The sequence below is a fragment of the Sapajus apella genome, unplaced genomic scaffold, assembly GCF_009761245.1.
Source record: "Sapajus apella isolate SASKATOON/1434 unplaced genomic scaffold, GSC_monkey_1.0 scaffold71, whole genome shotgun sequence".
In the NCBI taxonomy this organism is placed as follows: Eukaryota; Metazoa; Chordata; class Mammalia; order Primates; family Cebidae; genus Sapajus; species Sapajus apella.
Window position 1 is genome coordinate 5,138,910 of NW_022437011.1, and position 24,602 is coordinate 5,163,511.

At 40.8% G+C, this 24,602-nt stretch overlaps 1 protein-coding gene across 16 annotated transcripts in view; it reads left to right on the forward strand.

Moving 5' to 3' along the window:
- Window positions 1-24,602, forward strand: part of PPP2R2B (protein phosphatase 2 regulatory subunit Bbeta) — a 504,947-nt gene that overhangs the window by 411,472 nt on the left and 68,873 nt on the right. For all 16 annotated transcript variants that reach the window (XM_032250318.1, XM_032250325.1, XM_032250313.1 and 13 more), the window contains one exon: window positions 17,169-17,346. In XM_032250318.1, coding sequence (XP_032106209.1) covers window positions 17,169-17,346 — 178 coding nt within the window. The remainder of the gene's footprint in view (window positions 1-17,168; window positions 17,347-24,602) is intronic.

The window sequence follows — 24,602 nt, forward strand, 5'->3', positions numbered from 1 at the left end:
CTCAGGGTCTTAGCGAATAACATGAAAGTGTTACTTAAAAGTAGACCAGGCATCAATCACTCAAAATAGTGTGTTGTTCCAGAAGTAATTTCCTAATTTTCTTCAGTTCAGGATACATTCTCACTCTAATATGGTTTGAGGGCCTAGTTTTAAAAAAGAATGTGATTGCCATGAAAAGGGCCCATAGAACTTCTAAGATTGGCAGGGAAGTAGAGGGAAATTATAAAGGGGCATTAAATAAATGGGTTCATTGCCTAAAGAATATTGAAAGGCAATTATAACATTCCAAACAAAATAAATTTCTAGCTGGGGAATAGTGGCCAATTGTGCTTTGCCCCCCTTGTACGAGACACTGTTAGAAATCTAGAAATCTAGATTAAAACACTAGGAACTCAAGTTACAAAATGATTCCAGGAGGGTTGTCAAAATATTGACAGGTTGAAGAAGGAAGCTAGAGAATTGATCATTTTCTTTAGGAGTCTTAAAAGTATCCAGTTATTCAACATCACAACGGGTACATACAAGGAAGGAGGAATGAGAAGAGCTCTGTTAACTGCAGCAATTGGGTTCTGGGATGATTTAGGGCTGTGGATGGGTAGATAGAAGTGAAGTGAACAAAGGAATATCCTAGGAAAAAGTGTGGATGTGATTATGAATATGGGACGTCCAAGGGACAAGGATGAGACCCAGTTAGAGGGCTTGCTCCTTCCTTCTTCCCACTTTGTTTCTCTGCCTGCGTGTTTCCTTCTCTCCTTTCTGATAGCACTGAGCAACTGGGCTGAAAATGTTATAAAATCTGGGCTGGAGTGACTCATTGGAGGCCATATTCAGACTGGTAAACAGATGAAGTCATTGGTAAAAAGAGGAGAAAGGGCCAGACATGCAGAGGGAAGGCGTTTAAGAGACCAGGTGGCCCCTAAGCGAGACAGACAGACAAAGAGAGAAACAGAAAAACAAAGCACATTTTTCGAGGCTCCTAACAGCTTGCCAAGTCCCTGTTCTATTTCATATGCTCCATTTCAGTCTTGATGGGCTGTAATATTTTTTAACCTTCAATAATCCTTTTGTTTTTTGATTTTTAAAGTAAGGTTAGGAAGGTTTTCTGTTCTTAAAATGTAAAGAGCACAGACTAGAATTTTACTTCACCTCCCTGCTTTCTTCTCCTTTTCCATTCTTATTTTTGAAAACTTGGCATCTTTTTTTCTCTATAGGGTTTTATTTCTACTTCTTTTCTTGGGTACTTTCTTCTCTTTCTCGTTCCATTCTTTTTATCTTTTTTTTTTTTTTTTTTTTTTTTTTTGTCTATTCCTGTTCTCTTTGGAACCAGCAAACCTTCCCCTCTGGAGTTATCTCTTCTTCATCCACATCATATAAAAATGTATTTTCTAGAATCACTAGAATTACTACATTCAAATTCAGCTCGGCCATTGGAGAAGAGAAGACCTAAGGTCTCTCCCACCCTCAAGCCTGAATTCAGAACATTGTCATTGTCTTCTCCACTTCCCTAACTCATTTGTTCATCTTCTGACCAATTAGCCTTTATTAGACAGAAAAATCCACTTATCCAGAATCCACTGTTCAGTAGATTCCCACCACCGTCTCCCACATTCACACACATACCATTTCCTACCTCTGTATTTTAAGAGACAGTGACAGATCTAGGAGGAGAGGCTAGGAAATTACATTTAAGTTCAAAACAGTCAGTAGTATAGAAGAGATTCGACTTGATATTACTTCATTTGAAAAAAGACCTGGGAATTTTAGTTGATGATATGATATGGACAATTACAAAAGGAAGTCTGTTTTAACATACAGAAACAGAAAGCATATATCTTCTTTGCAATCATAAATGCCTTGTTCTGAACTGATAGATTGCATTTAGTGAAGCAAAGCATTGGTGGAAGCCAAGTGACCCCAATCATTAGTGAGGTGTGAAGATTGGAGGCTGAGTCTTGGCATCATCAATCGAAGTGGAGAGGAGATGGGTTGAGAGCAGTTCTCAAATATCCGAAGTGCTGTTGTGCAGAGAAAGCGAGTGGGCTGACTCTCTGTCTGCTCTGGGAACAGGTGGACAGCTCAGAAAAACAGATACAAGCTCACAAGAATTAGGAAGTTGTGCTCATTAGAGATGCTTAAGTTTTCCCAAGAAGAATCCAGTGTAGACTGAAGAATCTTAAGAATCCTGCCCTGACAAAACATTAAACATGATGTCTCCCCTTCCTTTTCTTACAAAAGCAATGTGTGTTTATAGCATCAAGTCAAATAATACTATATTTACGGTTCCATATATCATGGTAACTAAGGTTGCTAGTTTGGTGTGTGTCTTTCCATACCTTTCTCTGTATCTATGAATACATATTTTAACATTAATAAATGAATAGATGTGACTTTGTTTTGTTTACAAAACTGAGATCACACTAGGCATATTACTCAGTAATATAAGCATCCCTCCAGGTCAATTTACCTTCCTTGAAAGGGCTGTAGATATTCTAAAGTATAGGTATGCTATGATGTTAAATCATTCCTCCATTCATAGATATTCACATTGTTTCTAGATTTTGCTATAACAATGCTACAATAAATGTTCTCAAACATACAGACATACCTTGTTTTATTGCATTTTGCTTTATTGTGCTTCATAGATAGTATGTTTTTTACAAGTTAAACATTTGTAGCAAACCTGTGACAAGCAAATCTATGAGCTCACTTCATGTCTCAGTGCCACATTTTGGTAATTCTTGCAATATTTCAAATGTTTTCATTATTATTCTTGTTATAGAGATCTGCGTTCATTAATTTCTGAGGTTAATATTGGAATTCTTACAGGGTGTTTTGGGTCTCTCACGTTAAATCGAAAGCTAAAAATGATTAAGCTTAGCGAGAAAGGCATGTTGAAAGCCATGATAGGCCCAACACTAAGGCCTCTTGTGCCAAAAATTTAGCCAAGTTGTGAATGCAAAGGAAAAGTTCTTGGAGGAAATTAAAAATGCTACTCCAGTGAGCACACAAATGATAAGAATGCAAAATAACCTTCTTGCTGACATGGAGAAAGTTTGAGTGGTCTGGATAGAAGATCAAACCAGTCACAACATTTCCTTAAGCCAAAGCCTAATCTAGAGCAAGGCCCTAACTCTCTTTTTTTCTGTGAAGGCTGAGAGAGGGGAGGAAGCTGCAAAATAAAAAATTTGGAAGCTAGCAGAGGTTGGTTTATGAGTTATAAGACGCTATCTCCATAAAACATTAGTTCAAAGTGAAGCAGAAAGTTATCCAGAAGATCTAGCTAAGATCGTGAGTGGTGGTGGCTACACTAAACATCAGAGCTTCACTGTAGACAAGAGAGCCTTATGTTGGAAAAAAATCCAATCTAGGACTTTCGGAGCTAGAGAGAAGTCAATGGCTGGCTTCAAAGCACAGGCTGAGCCTTTAGGTAGGGGCTAATGCAGCTGGTAACTTTAAGTTGAAGCTAATGCTCACTAACCATTCTGAAAGTCCTAGGGTCCTTAAGCATTAAACTAAATCTACACTGCTTGTGCTCTAAATGGAAGAGCAAAGCCTGAATGAGAGCACATCTGCTTACAGCATGGTTTACTGAATATTTTAAGCCCACTTTTGATACCTACTGCCTAGAAAAGCATATTTATTTCAAAATATTACTGCTCCTTGACAATGCATCTAGCCACCCAAGAGCTCTGATGGAGAAGTACAAGGAGACTAACGTTTTCAGGCCTGCTAACAACATCCATTCTGCAGCCCACAGATTAAAAAGTCATTTTGGACTTTCAAATCTTATTATTTGAGAAATACATTTTGAAAGGCTGTCACTACCAAAAATAGTTTATCTGATGGATCTGAACAAATTAAATTGAACATCTTCTGGGCAGCACTCACCATTCTAGGTGCCCTTAAGAACATTCATGATTTAAGGAAAGAGGTCAAAATATCAACATTAACAGGAGTTTGAAAACATTTGATTCCAACTCCCATCGATGATGTTGAGGGGCTCAAGATTTCAGTGGAGGAAACCTCTGCAAATGTGGTGGAAATAGAAAAAAAAAAATAGAATTAAAAGTGAAGCCTGAAGATGTGCCTGAATTGCTGCAGTCTATGTTAAAACTTTAACAGATAAGGAGTTGCTTCTTATGGCTAAGAAAAGAAATGGTTTATTGAGATGAAATCTACTCCAGTGAAGATGCTGTGAACCATGTTGAAATGACAACAAAGGATTTAGAATATCAGCTTAGTTAATAAAGCAGTGACAGTGCTTGAGTTGATTGTCTCTAATTTTGAAAGAATTTCAGTGGATAATATGCTATCAAACAGCATCATATGCTACAGAGAAATCGTTGATAAAAGGAAGAGTCAATCGATATGGCAAACTTCATTATTGTCTTTTAAAAATTGCAACAGCCACCTCAACCTTCAGCAGTTACCACCCTGATCAGTCAATCAGCAGCATCAACAATGAGGCAAGACCATCTACCTGCAAAAAAATTATGACTCACAGAAGGCTCAAATGATCATTAGCATTATTTAGCAAAAATTTTTTACTTCAGTTATATACCTTGTTCATTTTAGACATAATGCTATTGTACATTTAATAGACTACAGTATAGTATAAGCATAATTATATACACTGGGAAACAAAAAAATTTGTATAACTTTATTGCAATATTCACTTTATTGTGGTGTTCTGGAATTGAACTTGCAGTATCTCTGGGACATGCCTGTTTATTATTATGTACAGATGTTTTTAAGGGGTAGTTTTCATTAAAGTAGGGTTTACCAAGTTAAAAGATATGTACATTATTTTAACAGCTACTTTCAGATTACCTTCTGAAAATTTTGTTGCAATTCATGCTTCCATGAGTAAATGTTCATTGTTTATTCCATCTTCAGGACAGGATGTTATATTTTTCTTTTTATACATCCAACTGAGAGGCAGCATAGGTATAGCAGTTTAGAATTAGGACTCGCTTGGCTAGAAATACTGAGTATCTATCTCAGCTCCAGCAAGTACTAGCAGTGTGCTTTTAGCTAGGACACATTACTGCTTTGTGTCTCAGATACGCTGATCTGTATAAAGAGGATGATATGAATACCTGCCTCATAAAATTGTTATGAGTGTAAAAGAATTAAATAGTTATAAGACATAACAGTGACTGGCATATAGTAAATTCTTTATGATTAAAGGTTAAAATTAAAAGATTCATCAGATTAATCTTTTACAAGATTAAAGATTTTTAAAATATTAGTTTGCATCTCTTTGCTAATGAGTTGGACATATTTCTATTAGTGTCTTGGTCATCTTCTTTTCCCTTTTTCTAAATTTTCCATTCCTTTTTTTACCCATACTTTTATTGAGCTGTTTGTCATTTTACTAATTTTCATGAACTCTTGATATATTATAAATAGTAAGCTTTTTCCTGTCTTTTTTATCTTCCGTAAGTGATTTCCTATTTATGATTATAAACATCATCAGGATTTTTTTAAATTAACAATCCTTCAGTATAGAACTATAAAAATCATTTTAAACCCATGGTCTTGGCCTGATTTGTGTTTGTATAACAGAATGCCACAGACTGGGTAATTTATAAAGAAAATAAATTTATTTCTCACAGTTCTAGAGGCTGGAAAGTTCAATATCAAGGTGCCAGCATCTTGTGAGAATCTTCATGCTGCATCATCCATGGCAGAAGCAGAAAGGCAAAAGAGCACCCCAGGGGGCCCAGGCATCAGTTTTTAACAAGAGGTCTTATTTCATTCTGATGTGCAGCCAAGGTTGGGAATCAGACAATGCAACCCTGAAATGTCAATCTTAAGTCAATTTGTTTCTAAATCAAAGTGTTGCTAGTAATTACTACTGCCATCTGTTGGTGGGAGGCAGAACTGACACAGTGTAGCTACGGATACTATAGTAGTAGTCAGATCGATGAAAGGCCATATTTTTTTAAATTCTTAGAAATGTATCTTTGTGTTTATCCAGACCTTTTTAATGTAAATGACCTCTCAGGTAACTTATAGCTGTAATATTATTGAAATTAATATCAAATTTGTATTTATATTCTTGGTTCTGTATATTCTATAGCAATAAATGACAGAATGCAGTGTGATAACTTCTGAGGTTTGGTCAATCCTTGGTGATCAAAGATTCAGTGATATTTATTCTAATAACAGGAAAAAGTAATACTTCATCAATAACAGTGAAATAAAACAGCAAAAACAATTTTTGTGATTAATCCTAACCTTACTAATCAAAAATTAAAACATTGCCTCTCCCAACCCTACTCTCCCCAGCTATAAATGTTAATTGAAATTTTCTCTACTGGGGTATTTTAAGATGTCTCTTTTTTTCTTGTGGCATTACACAATGTAAAACATCAAAGGAAATAACAGGAAGGCAGTGAACAGGGAAACACATTTTGAGAAGTAGTGATATTGGCAGAAAATGTAAGTGTCTGGGGAAAAAAATAAGATAAAACTGGCAGAATTACAGCCTTCCGCCTGGGTTGGTAATTAGACAGTGAGTTTATCTTCTGAAAGAAAGGTATTTTTCCTCTCCTTTTCATAGACAGGCCAAAAGAAGTCAAAGACACAAAGAGCATGAAATTGTTTGCCATGCAAACCATTTTTGAAGCATTGAATTTCAAATATTAATATTAATTCCCCAGGCAGCTTTTATGCATTGTATATTATTCTTATAGCTGGCTATAGGGGATAAGTCTTTCAAATACATGTATTTATATGTATTTGAAATATAGATATTAAAAATATTTCCATATATTTATGTATATATATATATATATATATATATATATAATATATGCATGTATATGAAGTACTTTTTAATCCAAAACATCTTCATGAACTGAAGTTTATTACTGGCCTACTGTGGAAGTCAGCGCTTTGTTTCTTCTGTCCACCCTAGATTTGGACTGTGTTCCAGGAGAGTGTCCTTAAGAGTTGGGTTTTTCAACCTTGGAACTGTTGACAGTTTATGCTAGATAATTTTTTGTTTCAGGGGGAGCTTCCCTGTTCATCAAAAGGAATTGAGCAACAGCCCTAGCTTCTGTACATGAATGTCAGTAACATCCCCTCTGTTGTGGCAACCAAAAATATCTCCAGACACTGCCCAATGGCAAAATCACTCCTAATTGAGAACCACTGATTAAGAGGATCGAATGCTTGTGGCCCTGCTTTTGCGGGGTGAATTGTCATGTCTTTAAAAACAACTTAACTGATTCCTCAATCTAAATTAGAGCCCTTATTTCTTTCTCTCATGAAACAATATACATCTCTTTATAGCATCAGTGACAGTTTATAACATATTTACTTGGAGACATTTATGTCTTTCTTCCCTATTGGACTTTAAATTTTACACCTTAATCTGTTTTGCTCACCCTGTATACATACTACCTAGTACAGTAATTGGCACTTAATAAATGTTAGTCAAATGAAAGAATATAATTCTAAGATATTTAATGACCTGAAACACAAAGCCTGACTTGGTTCAAAGGGGTTTTTCTATATGACAAAGCCAGTAAAAGAAGAAATTAGGGACATATTGAGGCTGTTGAAGGGTGTGAGCAGGGAAATCTCAAAATTATATTATTTGGATGGGATTCCCAGGGGGTTTTGGCGGGGTGCTGGTGAATGGCAGTTTCATTCTGGAAACAACAGCTCTGATATGTCACTGTAAGCCAAAGCCAGCCTATCACTCCTGCCTTCTGAACTCCATCCACCATTGATCCGTGGAAGAAACAGGCTTTCTGACCAAAGCAAGGTTCAACGTTCCACTAATTCTTTGAGGAAAAATGCCCTAGGACCAGGACAAAGGTAACTTTAGAAAACAAACATCAGTACAAATAGCACAAGAGGCCTTTAAATGCTTCTTTTCAGGCTTTTAAAAAATGGAATTAAGATGCATATTTTTTTTAATGAAAAATGACTGGCATTCTTCCCACTGAAAATGAAAAGTAATTTAATTTGTTAGTGGTTTATTTTATTTGACAGTCGTTGTACATACTCGATTTGGTTTGTTACACTGAATTACCCTTTAATAATGGGTACACACAATGCCAGACTTTGCCCCCCAGGTTAGTTTGATAATTGGATGAGCATCCATATTGTTCAAGATTTTCATGACAGTGAGGACGGGGCTATTTGCAAAACTCCTAACCAGGAGGGCTTTCAGCTTTTAAAATCCTCAGTAAAGTTAATTGCTATCCAATGACCAATCATTCCCCTCACTACTCTTCCTAAACAATTTACATTATATAATCATGACTGAATTCCCTCAGTGGTTGGAAAAGATGCTAAAACCTCATAGCCGATAAAGAAAAGTCAGAAAATCTTTCTCAGGCAATCTTTCGGAATGGACCATTTTTCTACAATTGGAAGTTAATGGTAAGAACGCCAATAGTAGCTACCGTAGGGGCTGGAGCCAGAGAGCCAACATCCAGCAACAATTCTACCCCTTGGCCACCAAATGACAGTGGGCAAACTTCATGACCTGTGTTGCTTCAGGAGTTACATCCATAAAATGACAATGATCTTAGTACCTACTTCATAAGGCCAGTGTAAAGATTCAAGTAACATGGTGGGCATAAATGCTTAGCACATTCCTGGCACAAAGCAAGTTCTCCATAAATGTTTCTTCATTAGACTGTGTATATCAATCCTTGTGCTAAGTTCTCTTAACAATGCTACCGAAAGAGCTGCATATCCCCAACATTAAGGAAGGGAATACTGATATCAAGGCCACATGGTTGGTAATTAGCACAGCCAGGATCCAAGCCCAAACATGTACCCCAGAACCTAAAATGCAATAAAATAAATAAATGGGGAAAAAAAAAAGTCCTCTATTTCATTCCAACTGTGAGTTTGTGTACCCCTAGAAGAATTTTGAATAGCTGTGTACCTTCCTGGGCACTTTAAAGTGGACAACTAAGCATGTCCATTGTAGTGTTAAATAATTGCAGAAAATGTGACTTCAGAGCATTTTAAACATTGGCAGTTTAAAATAAAACTGTTATATCACCTTTATTGTATCCACTGGGATTTAAATACCTCATTACTGGATACTCACCAATACCCACTAAAAGAATATGTGAACAATTTTTTTTAACTCAAAAGCTTTATATGATTATTTTTTCTTTTGAAACATCTTTTTTACTGCATTTCCCCTAAATGTTAAAAGCTTTTTTGATCACTTATTTAACATATATAGATGTAAATAGGTTTTTCCTTTTATGAATATATTACTATAAGACTTTAAAATTATCTTCTGGGTTTAATTGTTGCTGTAACTATTAATAGAACACAATACATCAAAACAACATTAACATATAATTCTGACAAGTGATGACTGAATATAAAAAGTAAAATTTTATTCGAAATGCGTATCATAATGAGCTGGGGATGGGGCCATCTATGGGGCCTTGATTAAAAGTGTCATGCAAATGTCCGTCTCAGAAGTGTTTATGAATTGCATAATACACCTTAGTAAGATTCAGGATAAGTTAAGGTACATCTTCTACATCTTTCTTTTGCAAATGGAAAAAGGAGAACCTAGACTGTGGGTACTCCTGAAAAGATCTCATTTTAGGAAGGAGAACATGGAAGTTAGGAATGAAGAAATGAATTTCCTTAAAACTTTTTCACATAGTTCTTAGCAAGTCATCCACCACTACTGTTCCAAGGGGAACAGTATTCTCATTGAAGACAGCTGCTCTGTACCACCAAGCTGTATTGCTTTGGAATTAGGGTATTTACAAGAGGACCCAATGGCTCTCCCATTTTTATGACAATTCACTCCCTCTTCCTTGAAAATGAAGTCTGGCTGCCCCTTAGCTATTGGCTTTATCCCAAACCTATGGCGATTGTTACTAAAAATTCATGAAGGCTGTTTCTTAAAGGAAGCCCAGTAAAAAGGCAAGGTGATTTGAATTTGAAGTGAGGCTGGAATCTGGAATTTCTAAGCCCCTCCGAGAGCTTTACCATCTAGTGCCTCAAGATGGGATAACATATTCACCCTCAGATTCTCCACTGGGCCTCACACCTGTGGTCCCAGAGCTCCAGGATCAGGGTTTCCTTATACCTAGGATGAGGTGGACACCCAGGACTTCCGCTCTCGTCTTTGGGAGGGTATGAGTAAGAAGGGGGAGGGGGTTGTAGATTGCCTACTTCTCCTAAGATTCTCAAGGATACTCTGTGTGGCAACTTCTCAGCATGTAGTAGATGCTCGATAAATGTTTGTCAAAGGCTTTATCTGGAGGCAGTGTGTGGTTATAACCCTCCTATGTGCACTTCTAATTGGTGATACAGAACCCACCAAATCCCATGACCTTGATATATCCTGTCAGTCTAAATGTAGAGTAATCTCAATTATTCGGGGAAAGGAGTAGGGAGCACCTGTTGAACACTAACATGGAGATATGGAGCAAGTATGGATTTAAATTGATAGCAATTTTTTCAAAGTACCCCATACTGTTGATTATGTTGATTGCACCTAACTAGCAATGGTATTCAAAGGTTTGTCCCTTCACCTCAATGAGATTTGGCCTAGAGTTACCAAATAACTAAAATCCATCCACATCTTACAGACATCTCTCTCTTCTACCTTCTCCATGACGTCATCTTTTCTATTCTTTATCTCCTATCTGGCCATCCCTTCTTTCTTCTCTGAGTCTTGCCTTGAATCTGTCAATTTACCAGGTTGCTGGAGGTCGCAATGGTAAACACAGCTGTTGTTTTTTTCTCCGTGAAAAAATCCTCTCATGAAGGTGCATTGAGGGGAGTCCTCCCCATGGCCTCCCCCTGCTGTGTCTTTTCACAGATGTTTTTTAAAGTGGAGGCTTCCCTGTTTTCTAGGGCTCTACTCTGCTTTAATTGCATGTCTCTGAAGTAAGGCACCGTGACCAGCCAATCCCCACTTAGGTGCCGTGGAAGATTGTGAAGAATCGCTGGTGTGGTCACCAAATAAGCTAAATGACAGCAACGTTCATTTTGTTAGTAAATGGGTTCTGGGAAATGAAAGATGATCTGCTATTTCCCAAGAGGAGAGGCAGGACAGATAATAAGAACCTGCAGGGGGGAGACTGAAAGCGAGTGGGCAGAGACAGAAGGAAGCGTGAGGGAGGATAGAGTCCCGAATCAGGCAGCTACTCCCAGGTAGCTACTCACGCCTCCCTGAGCTTTCCTCACCCACACAGTGAAGGCAGTGATCCAGCCCTAACTACCGATCCAACATCTTCTCCGGCTGCTCTGCTTCCTTCCTCACTCCTCTCCAGCCGTAAAAGCTCTTTGCTGACAGGTACAGTGGCATGTGCCTATAGTCCCAGCTACTCAGGAGGCTGAGGCAAGGGGACCTGAGCACAGGGGACCTGGGCTGTAGTGACCTATACTGATAGGTTGTCCACACTAAATTCAACATCAATATGGTGATTTCCTGGGCACAAGGGACCACCAGGCTGCCTAAGGAGGAGTTAACCTGCCCAACTCAGAAACAGAACAAGTGAGTGCTCCCATGTTGATCAGTAGTGGGTTTGTGCCTGTGAATCACCATTGCACTCCAACCTGGGCAACTTAGCAAGACCCTGTCTCTTTAAAAAGAAAAGCTCTTTGCTATTGTTCCTCCTGTACTCTAAGCACACTCCAACCTCAGTGCCTTTGCATTTCCTGTGCCCCCTGTCTGGAATGCTTTTCCCCACAGAGCTGCATGGCTCCCTCTCTCACTTCATTCAGGTCTCTGTTCAACCATCACTCCCTCAGAGAGGCCTTCTATGACCACCCCACCTCAAAGAGCACACCCCCTGCTTGCTAGCCCCTTACCCAGCTCAGGTTTCCCTCATATACACATACACACAAGAACTTATACCCCACAGAGTGTTCACTGTTGTGGCAGCAGCCCCTAGAACATGTCTGCTATTGAGGAGGGATTTAACAAGTATTTGTTGAATGAATAGCTAAATCACTGGCCTTACCCTAGAAGCACAGTCACCCATTGTCTCTCCTGAGTTTGCACACTGCTGGTCCCTTTGGAGCCCAGTTCCTTCCCCTCCCCACCACCCACCTCTCTCTGGGGACCTCCCACTCACCCTTCAAGCCCTGGCTAGCTTGGTAGTCCTCTCCTTTCTGAGGTCTGCCTTGGGGTCCCCAGGCAGGACCCCTTTGGCTGATACTGCCTGGGCAGTGCCTACTGACCTCCTTGGCAGTGTGATTGCCCTTGCTGAAAGATCTGTTAACTTGTCTCCCTCCCAAGCATCTGAGTGTGCTTTAAGTGACTAACGGCATAGATTCTTGAGTCAAAGAGTGGCAGGAGTGCCAGGCCTGAGTAGTCACCCTGCCTCAGAGTCACTGTGTGCCTCAGTTTCCTCATCTGTGCAATAGGGATTGTAACATCTACCAGATTAATCATGAAACAGTGAAGAAAATTCACTGATGAATGCTTGAGAGTTTAAAACACTCTAATCAGTCAGTTGGGTAAGAGGATAGACCGGAAGCTGTGTGATTCGAGGTGGGATGGCCATGGAAGGCCTCCCTGAGGGGTGACATTCAAGCAGGGACTGACTGAAGTGAGGAGGAAGCCATGCCGCTCTCTGGGGGGAAGAGCTTCCCAGGAATATTACAACGGAAATATATCTCTGTAAGCTTTATTGCAGATTAGACTCAGGCTGCTCTTTGGGGGCCTGGGACATTATTCAGTTGATATTCTAATGTAATACTGGGTGTCCAGGCAAGACACAGGGCTGGGATGCTTATCCTTTGAAAGCAGCCTAGGAGAATGAGCTGAAACTCAACCAGGGTCAGAGAGGAGAGTGAAGCCCCTGAGTCGAGGGACATCACTGAATTCCAGCTGCTCAGCATAGAGCCACCTGCAGGTGGGCCAAGCACTGGCCACTCAAAGCACCAAGGACCGGCCACTTTTCACGCAGCACCTCCCTTGTCTCTGCATTGATCCTAGCCCCATCAACGACTCTGCCAAGATGGCTCAGACAAGAAGGTTTGAACTGAGTTAAGACGTCCTGGCCTGATCTGAATTTTGTCTAGTTCTGCTTCTGTCATTTGGCAAAAGGGAGTTCTGGTCCTGTGGAGGATGGCTCAGGCAGGTGGTGTGCTGAAGTGGAAGTCTGGGACAGGAGGCAGAGGCCCGGGCTGTGCGGGCAACCCCGGAAGGGTGACCAGGGACAAGGTACTTAACCTCTCAGACTTCAATGTCCTCAGCTGTAGATTTCAAGAACTGCCCAGGCTACTCGCTTTCACACTTTGCTTATCCACAGAAATACTTCCTCCAGGATGATGTCATTGAGGATGCCAGCATATAATACCAAGAATAATGGAGGAGGAGAGGCCTAGACACTATGGCCTCCCACTGTAAGACTCTCCCACACACAGATGATGTCCTAGGAAGAGGCTCTATGGGTTCTTCCAAGCCAACATGTTCCCTGATTTGATGTCACATCCATACAGCACAGAGCCTTTTTAAAGTGTTAGGCTAAGCCACGTGAGATTGCTGATATTTGGCAATTTTTGACTTACAGAAATGGCAGTTTTGTATTTCAATCTAATAGTTTCATTCACATTCAGGACTCCTCCACCTCCCCCCAGCCTCCCCTGTAAAATGGGGCAAACAGAGGAATCATCCTTGGAAGGTTGGTTACTGAGGGCATTGGGGGAGATAACACCTTGGAGTTGGGTGGAGCAGGGAGTGGGGGGTTCTAAACACAGCAGCTTGCACAAGAAGCTCTCCGTGTATGTTTCCAGAGACAGCTTTAACGGTTGCCTGTGGGCCTGACTCAGGGAATAGTGTCCGGATCTCCTTCCTGCCTAGCCTCAAAAGAAGTACGTGGCCAGAGCAGATGAAAAACAGTCTCAATGTGGTTTCCTCATCGTCCATCCTATCCTGCTTGAACCACCAGACTTCCCTTTTTCTCGTTGTGAGGGGAGTCACTGGGCAGTGGACAAGCCTTTACATAGGCCTGGGACTGAGGCTGGAATAACACGAGAGGCATTCAGCTCTCCGTTCCCCCTGTCTTACCTGCAAAGCATTAGAGGCTCCATCCCCAGATACCTACACGGAGCCCTTCCCCATTAGGTGGTACATCATGGAATATGTCAGCCTGAATTAGCAGGCAGGCCCATCACATTAAGCTGAAGCTGTGGGCTGGCAGCTCCCACTCTGTAATGCCTCTTGTTCCTGGCTGCATGCTCCCTTTCACGTTGCCACTGCCACAAGAACCGTCTGCAGACAATGCATCGTAACCACGGAGGCCCAGGAAAGAGTTCAGGAGGACCCTCAGGAAGTCCGGCAGATTCAATTTCTTTGTGGCCCTTGGGATCCTGCTCTGAGCTCTGGTACCTCTGGAGGGCAGAGGAAGCAGGTGGCAACCAAAAGCTTCAGGTGCGGAGCTCCTTTGTGACAAGCTATAAAAGCATGGCACACATTTCTGAAAGAATAAATACCATATTCAAATACCATGAACACCTACAACACCTAAGTGAAGTTTCTTAATGACAGCAGTACTATGAGTCCCGCTACCATTATAACTACCACTAACGCTAGTTATTCCATCAATTCTCCTGGCACTTTATGTCACTTTCAGAGCATTTATCACTTCCTACTCTGCATGATATTTCAATAGGGTGTGGTACAGTGGGAAGAACACTCACTTAGCAGTCCCCAAATTAAACCTAGCTATGCTTCCTATGTCTGGGCAACCCTGGGCCAGTGACTTAGCCTCTCTGTGCCTGAGTTTTCTCTTTGTGTGAGTACGTATTGTACCTTTGTATGAGTACCTGTGTGAGTATCCTCACAGGGCTCTTGAAAGAATCACCTGAGATTATGTATGAAGAATGCTTGACACAGAGAAAATGCACCATAAACATTTCAGTGTAGAGTTTCTGAGGGCAAAGTCACTTTTTATCCATTACGATGCCTTAACTCAGGCACGCCCTTAACTGGCATCCAAGAATATATGATCTTCCCTTTTAAAATTCTACCTCACTAGTCCTCTAACTTGTTTTCCGCTGTACATCTGGAATGATCTAATCAAAACCGAGATTTGATTATATCACAGTCATTACAAATCCTTTCATTTTTTTTCCCTATTCGCTTGGAATAATGGTAAAACTTTTTTGGAGGAGTGTTGCCTCCTACCTACCCTGTGACCTCATCTCCCACAATAGCTCCCATCACTACCTCTGTCTCAACTACAGTGACCTACCAGTCCTTCACTCTTGACTTGTTCACCCCACCACAGGACCTTTGCACATCCCTCAAACACATTCTCCCCTCCTAGCCTGGTTAAATCCCTACCCATTGTTCACATCTCAACACACTCATACCTTCTCAGGAAAGCCTCTCCAGTTCTCCTTGAGCAGGTTAAATCCCTCTTGGCAGTATATCCTCTCTTTGGGGGACCTAGTTCTTTTGATCATGTCTGTCTCCTCTGACAAGATTAGCTATAGATGGCAGGACCTGTGTCTGGTTCTGCTTACCAGTTGTGCCCCCTAGGACTTCGTGTGACACTCAGTAAATGTTGTTTAAAGACTGGGTAGGAGGATGCATTGGAGGTCAGATCATCTCAGCAAAACCTCACACCACCCTTTGTGATAGTGAGGGCACAGGGAGCATGGTCACTGTTTTGCAGACAGTGTGATTGAGCTCAGGAGGAGCAGGTTAGTTGCCCAGACCTCACAGCCTGCTGGTTAGTGGCGAACTGGTCTCCCAATTCCTGCCACACACACTTATGCTATAGGGCCATTATTTATGATTGGGATGGGGGACCACAAAGACCTTCCCTCCCTTTCCTTTCCTAGTATTCAGAGGACGGCTGACTCATCTATAGCCACTCCCAATTCACCTCTAGCTTCTGGGTTACCAAGTACCACATCTGTCTAGAATTCTGTGTTTCCTCTGAATCATCCATTTGATTTAAAAACTCCTTCAAGGGTGAGTTCAAGTCCCTCAAGTCTGAGCTGGGAGAATTCTTTTTTCTAAAACGTTATGTTGGTGAGGTGGCTGCACTTCAGAAAATTTAACTTTTGTTTTCACTTTCTTCTCCTCACCACCTGGGTTGAAGCCAATTGAGAAGTCGAAGTCTTCCTCTACCACCTGGTATCAAATCAGTCGGGGCTCAGTTGCAAGAGATGATGAGCTTGAACAGAAAATAGCTTTGGTTATTTTATTATCTTGTTTTTATTAAGAGGCCATGCCTGTGGTGTGGGGTTTTGTTTGTCTTTGGTGCTTTTTTAGTTTGCTTCCTTTCAGACATCTGTGTTCTTACCCTCTTTCTTTGGAGCCAGTTCATCCAGAACTCAAAGATAAAGGAGGAAGCGTGATGGTTCTTTGTTCATGTTTGCCAGAGAGACAGTCATGTGTGGCAAACTATTTAACTGCCGATTCTCTGATCCACCAGAAAGAAATCGTTTACTCATGTGTTCTCATTCTTTCAACAAATACTTACTGAGAAGTTTTTATATATCAGTAAGGTGATCATATCATTAATATCCAAACTGGGATAGTTTTGCCTGTAAATGTGACACTACCTGGTTCGCACTCTAAGACAAGTATAAACCAAGATGTTCTCAGGTCAATCAGGATGTCACTGGGTTCCCTCTATATTAGTGACTGAATTTGGAGTGTTAGAGTCTTGGGTGATGATAAAGTTTCCCAAAATGCCCTTAAGAATTGAGAACAAAGCCAGGAAGGGGTGTAGGCTTCCAAAGCCATGAGATGAAAAGACATAAAAGATAAATTTAGATTGAAGTTGAAGTAGACATATATAAAATTTTCCCACAACTTCATTTTTTAAATAGATTCCATGTTTTAAAAAAAATCTGGAGCAATGTCTCTGAAAGGTAATGATTCCACAATGGAAACCAAGTTCCCCTGAGATGAGGCTACCTGGAGGAGCTTGAGAAAATGTTTAGAATTTGTAAGGAATGAAATTTCCCATCAGGGCTAAGTGATGGTGATATCTTTTGAAAGAGGAGGAACAGAAGCGAACAGGAACAATGTGTGATTCTTTATTAGCCTCTTCTTTCTCTGACTTGGCATTTCTTCAGTGTGGCTATGATTTGTTGTGCGATAATCAATGACATAAGCATGCACACTCTTTTCCTATGGAAGACCTTTGGTTCTGAAGTGATTTGTTTCTCTTGCATTCCAGGTGCCTGTCTTGAGACCTATGGACCTGATGGTGGAGGCCACCCCACGAAGAGTATTTGCCAACGCACATACATATCACATCAACTCCATATCTGTCAACAGCGACTATGAAACCTACATGTCTGCTGACGACCTGAGGATTAACCTATGGAACTTTGAAATAACCAATCAAAGTTTTAGTATCCTTTCTTTGTGGCCAAGAATCAACTGGCCTGAATTAAGAGTATTCAGGTACGAGTGGGCTTGGGGGAAATATGGAATAGAAATGCAACACCTAGCATTTGTGGAGAACTTGCCCCTTTTAAAATACACCTATGAGACTCTTTAGCCATAACAATAAAGTTAGGGAAATATTGTTATTACAAGTGGTAGGCCAGGACTAACTCTGGATTGGAACTCTGAATCAATTCCTTCATACAGAGTCACTTATATGTCATGAATTAAAATTGGAGAGGATTTTATCAACAATAAGATAAGACCCTAGAGTTCAGGTTCTTTCTCTGTTTCTTTTTCAGTTAAAGGATTCGTAAATCTGTAAGGACGGCATGGACCACAGACATACTGGTTTCCATTGTATCATAATAGTGAAAATAATCGTGGCTGACATTTATTGAGTTCCAAGCACTTGCACGAGGAACTTTAAGTATAGGATCACATTTTTTACCTCATTGAAGTACAGCATGCATATAGAAAAGTACACACAATTGTGCAGTTTGATAAAATTTCACAGATTGAACTTGCCTATAACCAGCATCAACATACAGAAACAGAATTTTACTAATAATTCTCATGCCCATCATGCCCCTTTATAGTAATAATTTCTACCCCCAAGGGCATATTTGATGAAACAACCCTATAATGTAAGTACCACTCTCTCCTGTTTAATTAAAATATAGAAAAGTCGGCCGGGCGCAGTGGCTCATGCTTGTAATCCCAGCACTTTGGGAGGCTGAGGTGGGTGGATTGCTTAAGGTCAGCAGTTCAAGACCAGCCTGGCCAACATGGAGAAACCCCATCTTTACTAAAAATAAAAAGTAAAAAAAAAAAAATAGCCAGGCATGGTGGCACATACCTATAGTCCCAGCTACTTGGGAGGCTGAGGCAGGAGAATCGCTTGAACTTGGGAAGCAGAGGCTGCAGTGGGCCAAGGTCACTCCATTGCACTCCAGCCTGGGTCACAGAGCCAGACTCCATCTCAAAAAATAAAAATAAATAGAAAAGTCAAAATAATTGCTGAATAGCCGGGCCACTATTTTCACCCCACTGTGTTGACCCTCTATTTTGTAGTAAAAAATGGTCATTTATTGAATACCTATCATGTACGCCATTCCCCAGAAGCCTGAAGCATGAGATTTATGAGGAATGGCACTGAACAACTCAGGCAACTGAACAATTGACTGAGGCATCAGTATGGAGTCTTCTCTTCCATTTACCGGCCTCCCCCACTCTAACTCCATCTATTCATGAGCTCTGCCAGTATGTCCTCTAAAATATATGTCAAATCAACTCATATGTCCCTATCTCCACTCCTGCCTACTTACGCTGGCATAAGCCACTATCATCTCTCACCTCTGTGACTGCAGTAATCTCGTCTGGTCTCCATTTGTTCTTGCTCTTTTATACAGCACGTGCCCACATAACAGTCAGAGTGGACTCTTCAACATGTCATTCAGATAACACTCCTTCCCTGATAAAAACACTCCAGTAGCTTCCCATTGAACTTAAAGCTATTTAACTTGGCCTATAAGATTTCACATAATCTGGAGCCTGTCTCCATCTTTGATATCCTGTCATGTCAGTCTTCCGTAATTCACTTTGTTTCAGCCAATAATCACTTTTCTGTTCCTAAGTAAACCTTATTCTTCCATTCTTTGCATTTGCTGTTTTCTCTTTATGGAATATTCTGCCCCCAGCATTCACATGGCTAGCTACATATCACCATTCAGGCCTCAGAGGTACTTTCTCCCATTAACTCTCAAGTAGCTACCAATAACTCTCTACCCTGTTATCGTCATAGTACTTAAAATGATTTGAATTTTTTTATTTATGTATTTTTGGTTTCCTCATATTAGAATGTAAATTCTACAAGAGCAAGGGCTTTGTATGAACTATTGCAGTATATGGAACACTCTGACATAAAGAATATGACTGGACCTGTCAAGTTCAAAATAAGAGTAGGTCATCAAAGTAGAGATGTTCAGTAGACAGTTGATCATACAATCTAACCTGGAAATTTAAGAGTTATAGCAAAGCTCTGAAGGTTCGTATATAAAACAGACCCCATGATGGCTCAAACAAACAAAAGATTTATTTTCCTATAAAGTCTAATATTGATAATCCCCATAAGCAGGCAGCCTCCTCCAATCAGTAATTCAGAAACTTGGGCCTCTTTCATCTGCAGCTCCCCAGTGTTCACCATGTTTGTAGCAGGACTGTGAAAGGGGAAGGTAACGGAAGATCACAAATGGGAGAGTCCTTTGAGCCAGGCCCTTAAAAAGCATGCACTCCATGGTCATGGTTTTTAGATCATTCAGCCACGTGGCCACCTCTTACTGCTAGACAGACTGGAAAATGTAGTCTGGCTGTGTGCCCAAGAAAAATGACCTGGTTTTGGTACACAGCTAGCTAGTCTCCACCACAGAGAGCACTCAACAGTCACCAAAGGCTTTCAGGGAAGGCAGCTTTAACCAGGTAGTGGCAAGTATGAGATATATTTGGAGACACTGAGAACTGACCATCAGGACCATGCCTGGCATCTTTTGTTGATCACAGAACAGACTCAACATGCTGTCTGGGCCTGCCTACAAATTTTGCCTGGCAGTGCAGCTGCTAATAGAATGAGTGTGGGTGGTGGTTCCCTTTTTCTCTCTCCATCTATTCCAAGAGCCAGAAATCTGCTCAGGCTCAGCTGGCTGTCACTCGGAGCTTCTGCCTCCCCCGGTCTAGGTGACATGTTTTCTGAATTTTGCCTCTAGGCCTTCAAGGGGGAGGGGATTTTCTTTAGGCATTTTGGGAGACAGATGCCCTGGGGAGAATGCAAAGGGGAAATATTAATAGCACAGTTTAGGTTATATTCTGCAGATGTGTGACAGCCTGCCAGATGCTGGCATACAAATGAGACTGTGCCATTCACCCTTAAAGCAGCCATATGTAAAATAATCATTGTCATCATGAGAATGATGATAAGTGATATCTATGTAGTTTTTTCAACCAGACTGCCCTAAGCACTGAGCCAACTATATAAACTGAGACCCCTGTCCCTCTCATCACTGAAGTATAGCCACCTCTGGGGTAGGAGGTGGCCATCTTTCAAAACAGCCTCAGAAAAATACCAGCCACCAGGCAGGATTTCCACAATGCCCTCTATTCACAAAGGAGACAGAAGAAACATGGTTCAGGATAGAATAATGTGGGATTCCCAAAGCATAGTGTGGCTACTACTGGGGGTGGTAAGCAACGTGCTTCTAAGCAATACATAAACTTTTTTTTAGTTTTCATATTTATGTATTTATTTTAATGAATGTCAGAAAACACAACCATCTTATTCTACAATTTCACAGATACTGAAAATCCATTTATATTACAAAGTAAATAGTATTAAGTAAATAGTGAGATAAGTGATCTGGAGATACGGTTAGAAAAAGTCATGACTTCCAGTGACTGGCATTTGGTATGAATTTGGCATTATGATTGAGAACTCAGGATTTAGAGTTCAACAAATTAGATGGAGTTGTCACCCAGTCCTACCACTTTCTGGTTGTATAAGCTTTAACATGTTTCTTAATTTATCCAAGCCTCCATTTCTCTATTTTGTTATCTGTAGAAAGGAGCTCTATCAAAGAGGATTGTGAGAATTAAATACACACACACACACACACACACACACACACACACATTTAGGGCAGTACCTTGCTAAGTAAATACTCAGTAAACAGGGACTACCACAATCATAATAGTTATTGAAAGAACAAGGAAACTAGAAAAGTTGAACATTAGAATGGCGGCTTTTATTCTGCTAAATTCATTATCTGGATTGTCTTTTCAATTCTAGACTCTTCCTTTGGCTCTGCAGTTGGGTATCCTTTGCAAGATGTTGCTCCCTAGTTACCAGATGTTTGCAGGGACTCTGAGGTCCAGTGCCTTGTGTTTAGCACCAGATCAGAGCAAGGCATTCCTAAAGCTCATGATACCTGGACATGAATTCTCTCCCTTCCATCCACAGCCAGTCCGTCCTTGGCTTGTGTAACAAGCTCTTACATAAAGCAGTCAAACTTTGGTCTTTTTCTTTTTTTGAGACGGAGTTTCGCTCTTGTTATCCAGGCTGGAGTGCAATGGCCCGCTCTCAGCTCTCCGCAACCTCCGCCTCCTGGGTTCAGGCAATTCTCCTGCCTCAGCCTCCCAAGTAGCTGGGACTACAGGCATGCGCCACCATGCCCAGCTAATTTTTGTATTTTTAGTAGAGATGGGGTTTCACCATGTTGACCAGGATGGTCTCGATCTCTTGACCTCATGATCCACCCGCCTCGGCCTCCCAAAATGCTGGGATTATAGGCGTGAGCCACTGTGCCCGGACTGGTCTTAATAGGCTAACTATATCAGCACAATAATAACTCATTAATAGACTGGTAATTTTCTAGAGTGAGAGGCAGTAGCAATAAATGAAAATTGATATTAAAATATGTGGCTTCTTTATGAAAAGCTATGCTATACCTGGAATCCTTTTAACTCTTTTCTCAGAATTAAGAATGAATTGACCTGAGTTCTTACCTTCTCCAACATGGGACCTATTAAATAGACCCAAATCAAGTAAAAATAAAGACTAGCCCTCAACAATGATAAATTAAGTGCCTAGTTTGTGCCAGGCACAAAAATGAGAAAAAACAAATTTGCCACTTTTAGAGTAATGGTCATCAAATACACTATGAGTATATAATTATAAACTGAGATAATTTCTGTGAAGTTAGGGAATATGGTTCTATGAATGCATTTTTTAAAATCCTGCTATAGACCAGGGAAGGTTTTGTTAAATAATTAATTGTTGAGATCTGAAAGAGGAAGGGTATGAGTAACTTGGCAAAGAGGTGTGGAGACATGTGTTCAGTGTGTGCAGAGGTCCTATGGCAGGAGAGAGTGTGACATATTGGATGAATTCTAAGAAGGCCACTATTTTTAAGGCCCAGAGAGTGAAGTGGAGCATGGTGTAAGCAAGGTTAGGAAGGGTAACAGAAGCCTCACCTTTCAGAAGTCCAGTCTCTGAACATTAGACAGAGGACTTACTTGGGGGAAGCCAGCTGGACTCTAGGGATACTTCAACTTTGACCTTGGTCCTAGCAACCCTGTACAGCAGTTTCATTTTATTTGTCAACCAAGCTGAGGCCCTTTTAGAGTAGATTCCCTGATTAAGGAACCACATAGCCTCAACTCTTGGCTTTCAGGTTCTAGCACTCATCACTACCAGCAGCTTTCTTTTCATTCGTGGGATTCTGCCGGCAGGCTTCCAGGGAAGCTGTGGGGTCTAGTACGTTTCTCCACCTTGTTGCTTCAGTGACTTTCACCCTGCTAGAAATCAAATGTGCATATCAATCTCAAACTGGCATTTAATGTAAAAGGAGAGCATCCCTTCTAATGACACATCTGACATATTAGCCTGTGTGTGTCAGGGCAGCACCCTCCTTCCTTATTAAAAGCAGGCTTGGTGGGTTTTCCCAGGCTGGATGCCTTGCTTGTGTGGATGCTGACCCTCCATCTGAAGCCAGCCCTAAGGCTCTTGGATCCTGGAACGTTCTCCTTCCACAAGGCCAGCCCTTTGGGTTTCGTGCTGTGAGAGGAGAAAACAAGAATTCAACCATGCAGACTTCTCTTGGATTTCTTGAGCTTCCTCAGGTATATAGCTTAGTAGCTGAAATGCAAACTCTGGAGTCACATTCACTGAATTTGACTCTTGCTTCATCTTAGCATCTCCCTAATCCTCAGTTTCCTCATTAGCTAATAGAGATAATAATATGATCTATCTTATAAAGTTGTAAGGATTCAAGAGGTAATCATGTAGAGTACTTAGCGGAGCACCTGGCACCAAGTGAAGGCCTAATAAATGGCACCTACATTTATGTGGAGCATTTCACTAGTCCCCTTTTCTTCTTATCTTGCTGCTTAGATTTCTCCTAAGAAAACCTCAGGCTAAGTGACTTATACTACATAAGTCTGGCATTTTGACCTATTGGCCTACTGTGGATTTCTGCATCATTAAAAAAAAAAAAAAATGGCCTGGTATGGTGGCTCATGCCTATAGTCCCAGCACTTTGGGAGTGCAAGGCAGGTGGACTACTTGAGCTCAGGAGTTCAAGACCAGCCTGGACAACATGGTAAAACCCTGTCTCTACAAAAAAATACAAAAATCAGCTGGGCATGGTGGCATGTGTCTGTAGTCCCAACTACTAGGGAGCCTGAGGTGGAAAGATGGCTTGAATCTAGGAGGTCAAGCTACTCTGAGCCATGATTATGCCACTGCACTCTAGCTTGGGCAACAGAAGGAGACCCTGCCTCTAAAACAATACTTGTAGGAAACTTCTAAGTCACAAAAATGAATGAACTATATTAAGTCATAAATATTTACTGGGCACTTATTAAGTACACTGGAGATGCCATGAAAAATAAAACTCCATCCGTAATGTCATGCCCTTGTAATCTGGAGGGTGGGTATATCAGTCAGACTTCATCCAGAGAAGCAGAACCAGCAGGAGAGGGCTGTGTGTATACAGAAAAAGAAAGAAAGAAAGAAAGTGTGAAGGAGGGATGAAGAGAGAGAGACAAATTGACTTCTTATAGTGAATTGGCCTTGCAATTGTGTGGCTGGCCATGCAAGTCCAAGGTCTATAGGGCAGAAAATCAGGAAGGGAAAACAACAAGCAGGCCGAACCCCACAGGCATGAGCTGAAACTTGTCCACAGCTGGTAGACAGGAAGGAAAATTTGCAGGGCCAAGAGCCATTTGGGGTCTCTCCTTCAAAGAAGTCTTGAATCTTATTTTAAATGCTTTACAACTGATTGAATCAGGCCCACCCAGAATAATCTTCCTTTTGATTAACTTTAAGTCAACTGATTAGGGCCTTTAATCACATCTGCAAAGTCTCTTCACAGCAGCACCTGGATGAGAGTTTGATCGAATGATTGGGAGAAGTTATACGTATGCTGCAAAAGTATTGCTTCTTCACTTTTATTCTCCACCTCTCAGGAGAGAATATCCCTTGTTGTCTACTGTAACCTGAAACATATTAGAAAGGGAATTCTAAGGATTGCGGTTCAGCCTAACCAAGTTAACATATCACAAATCCAGCAAAGTAAGTATGGGGACAGAAGGAGACAGACATATAACCACACAAGAGAAGAGAAGACTAACCACTTTTTGAGTCTGTATTAAGTGCCAGGTATGTTACACA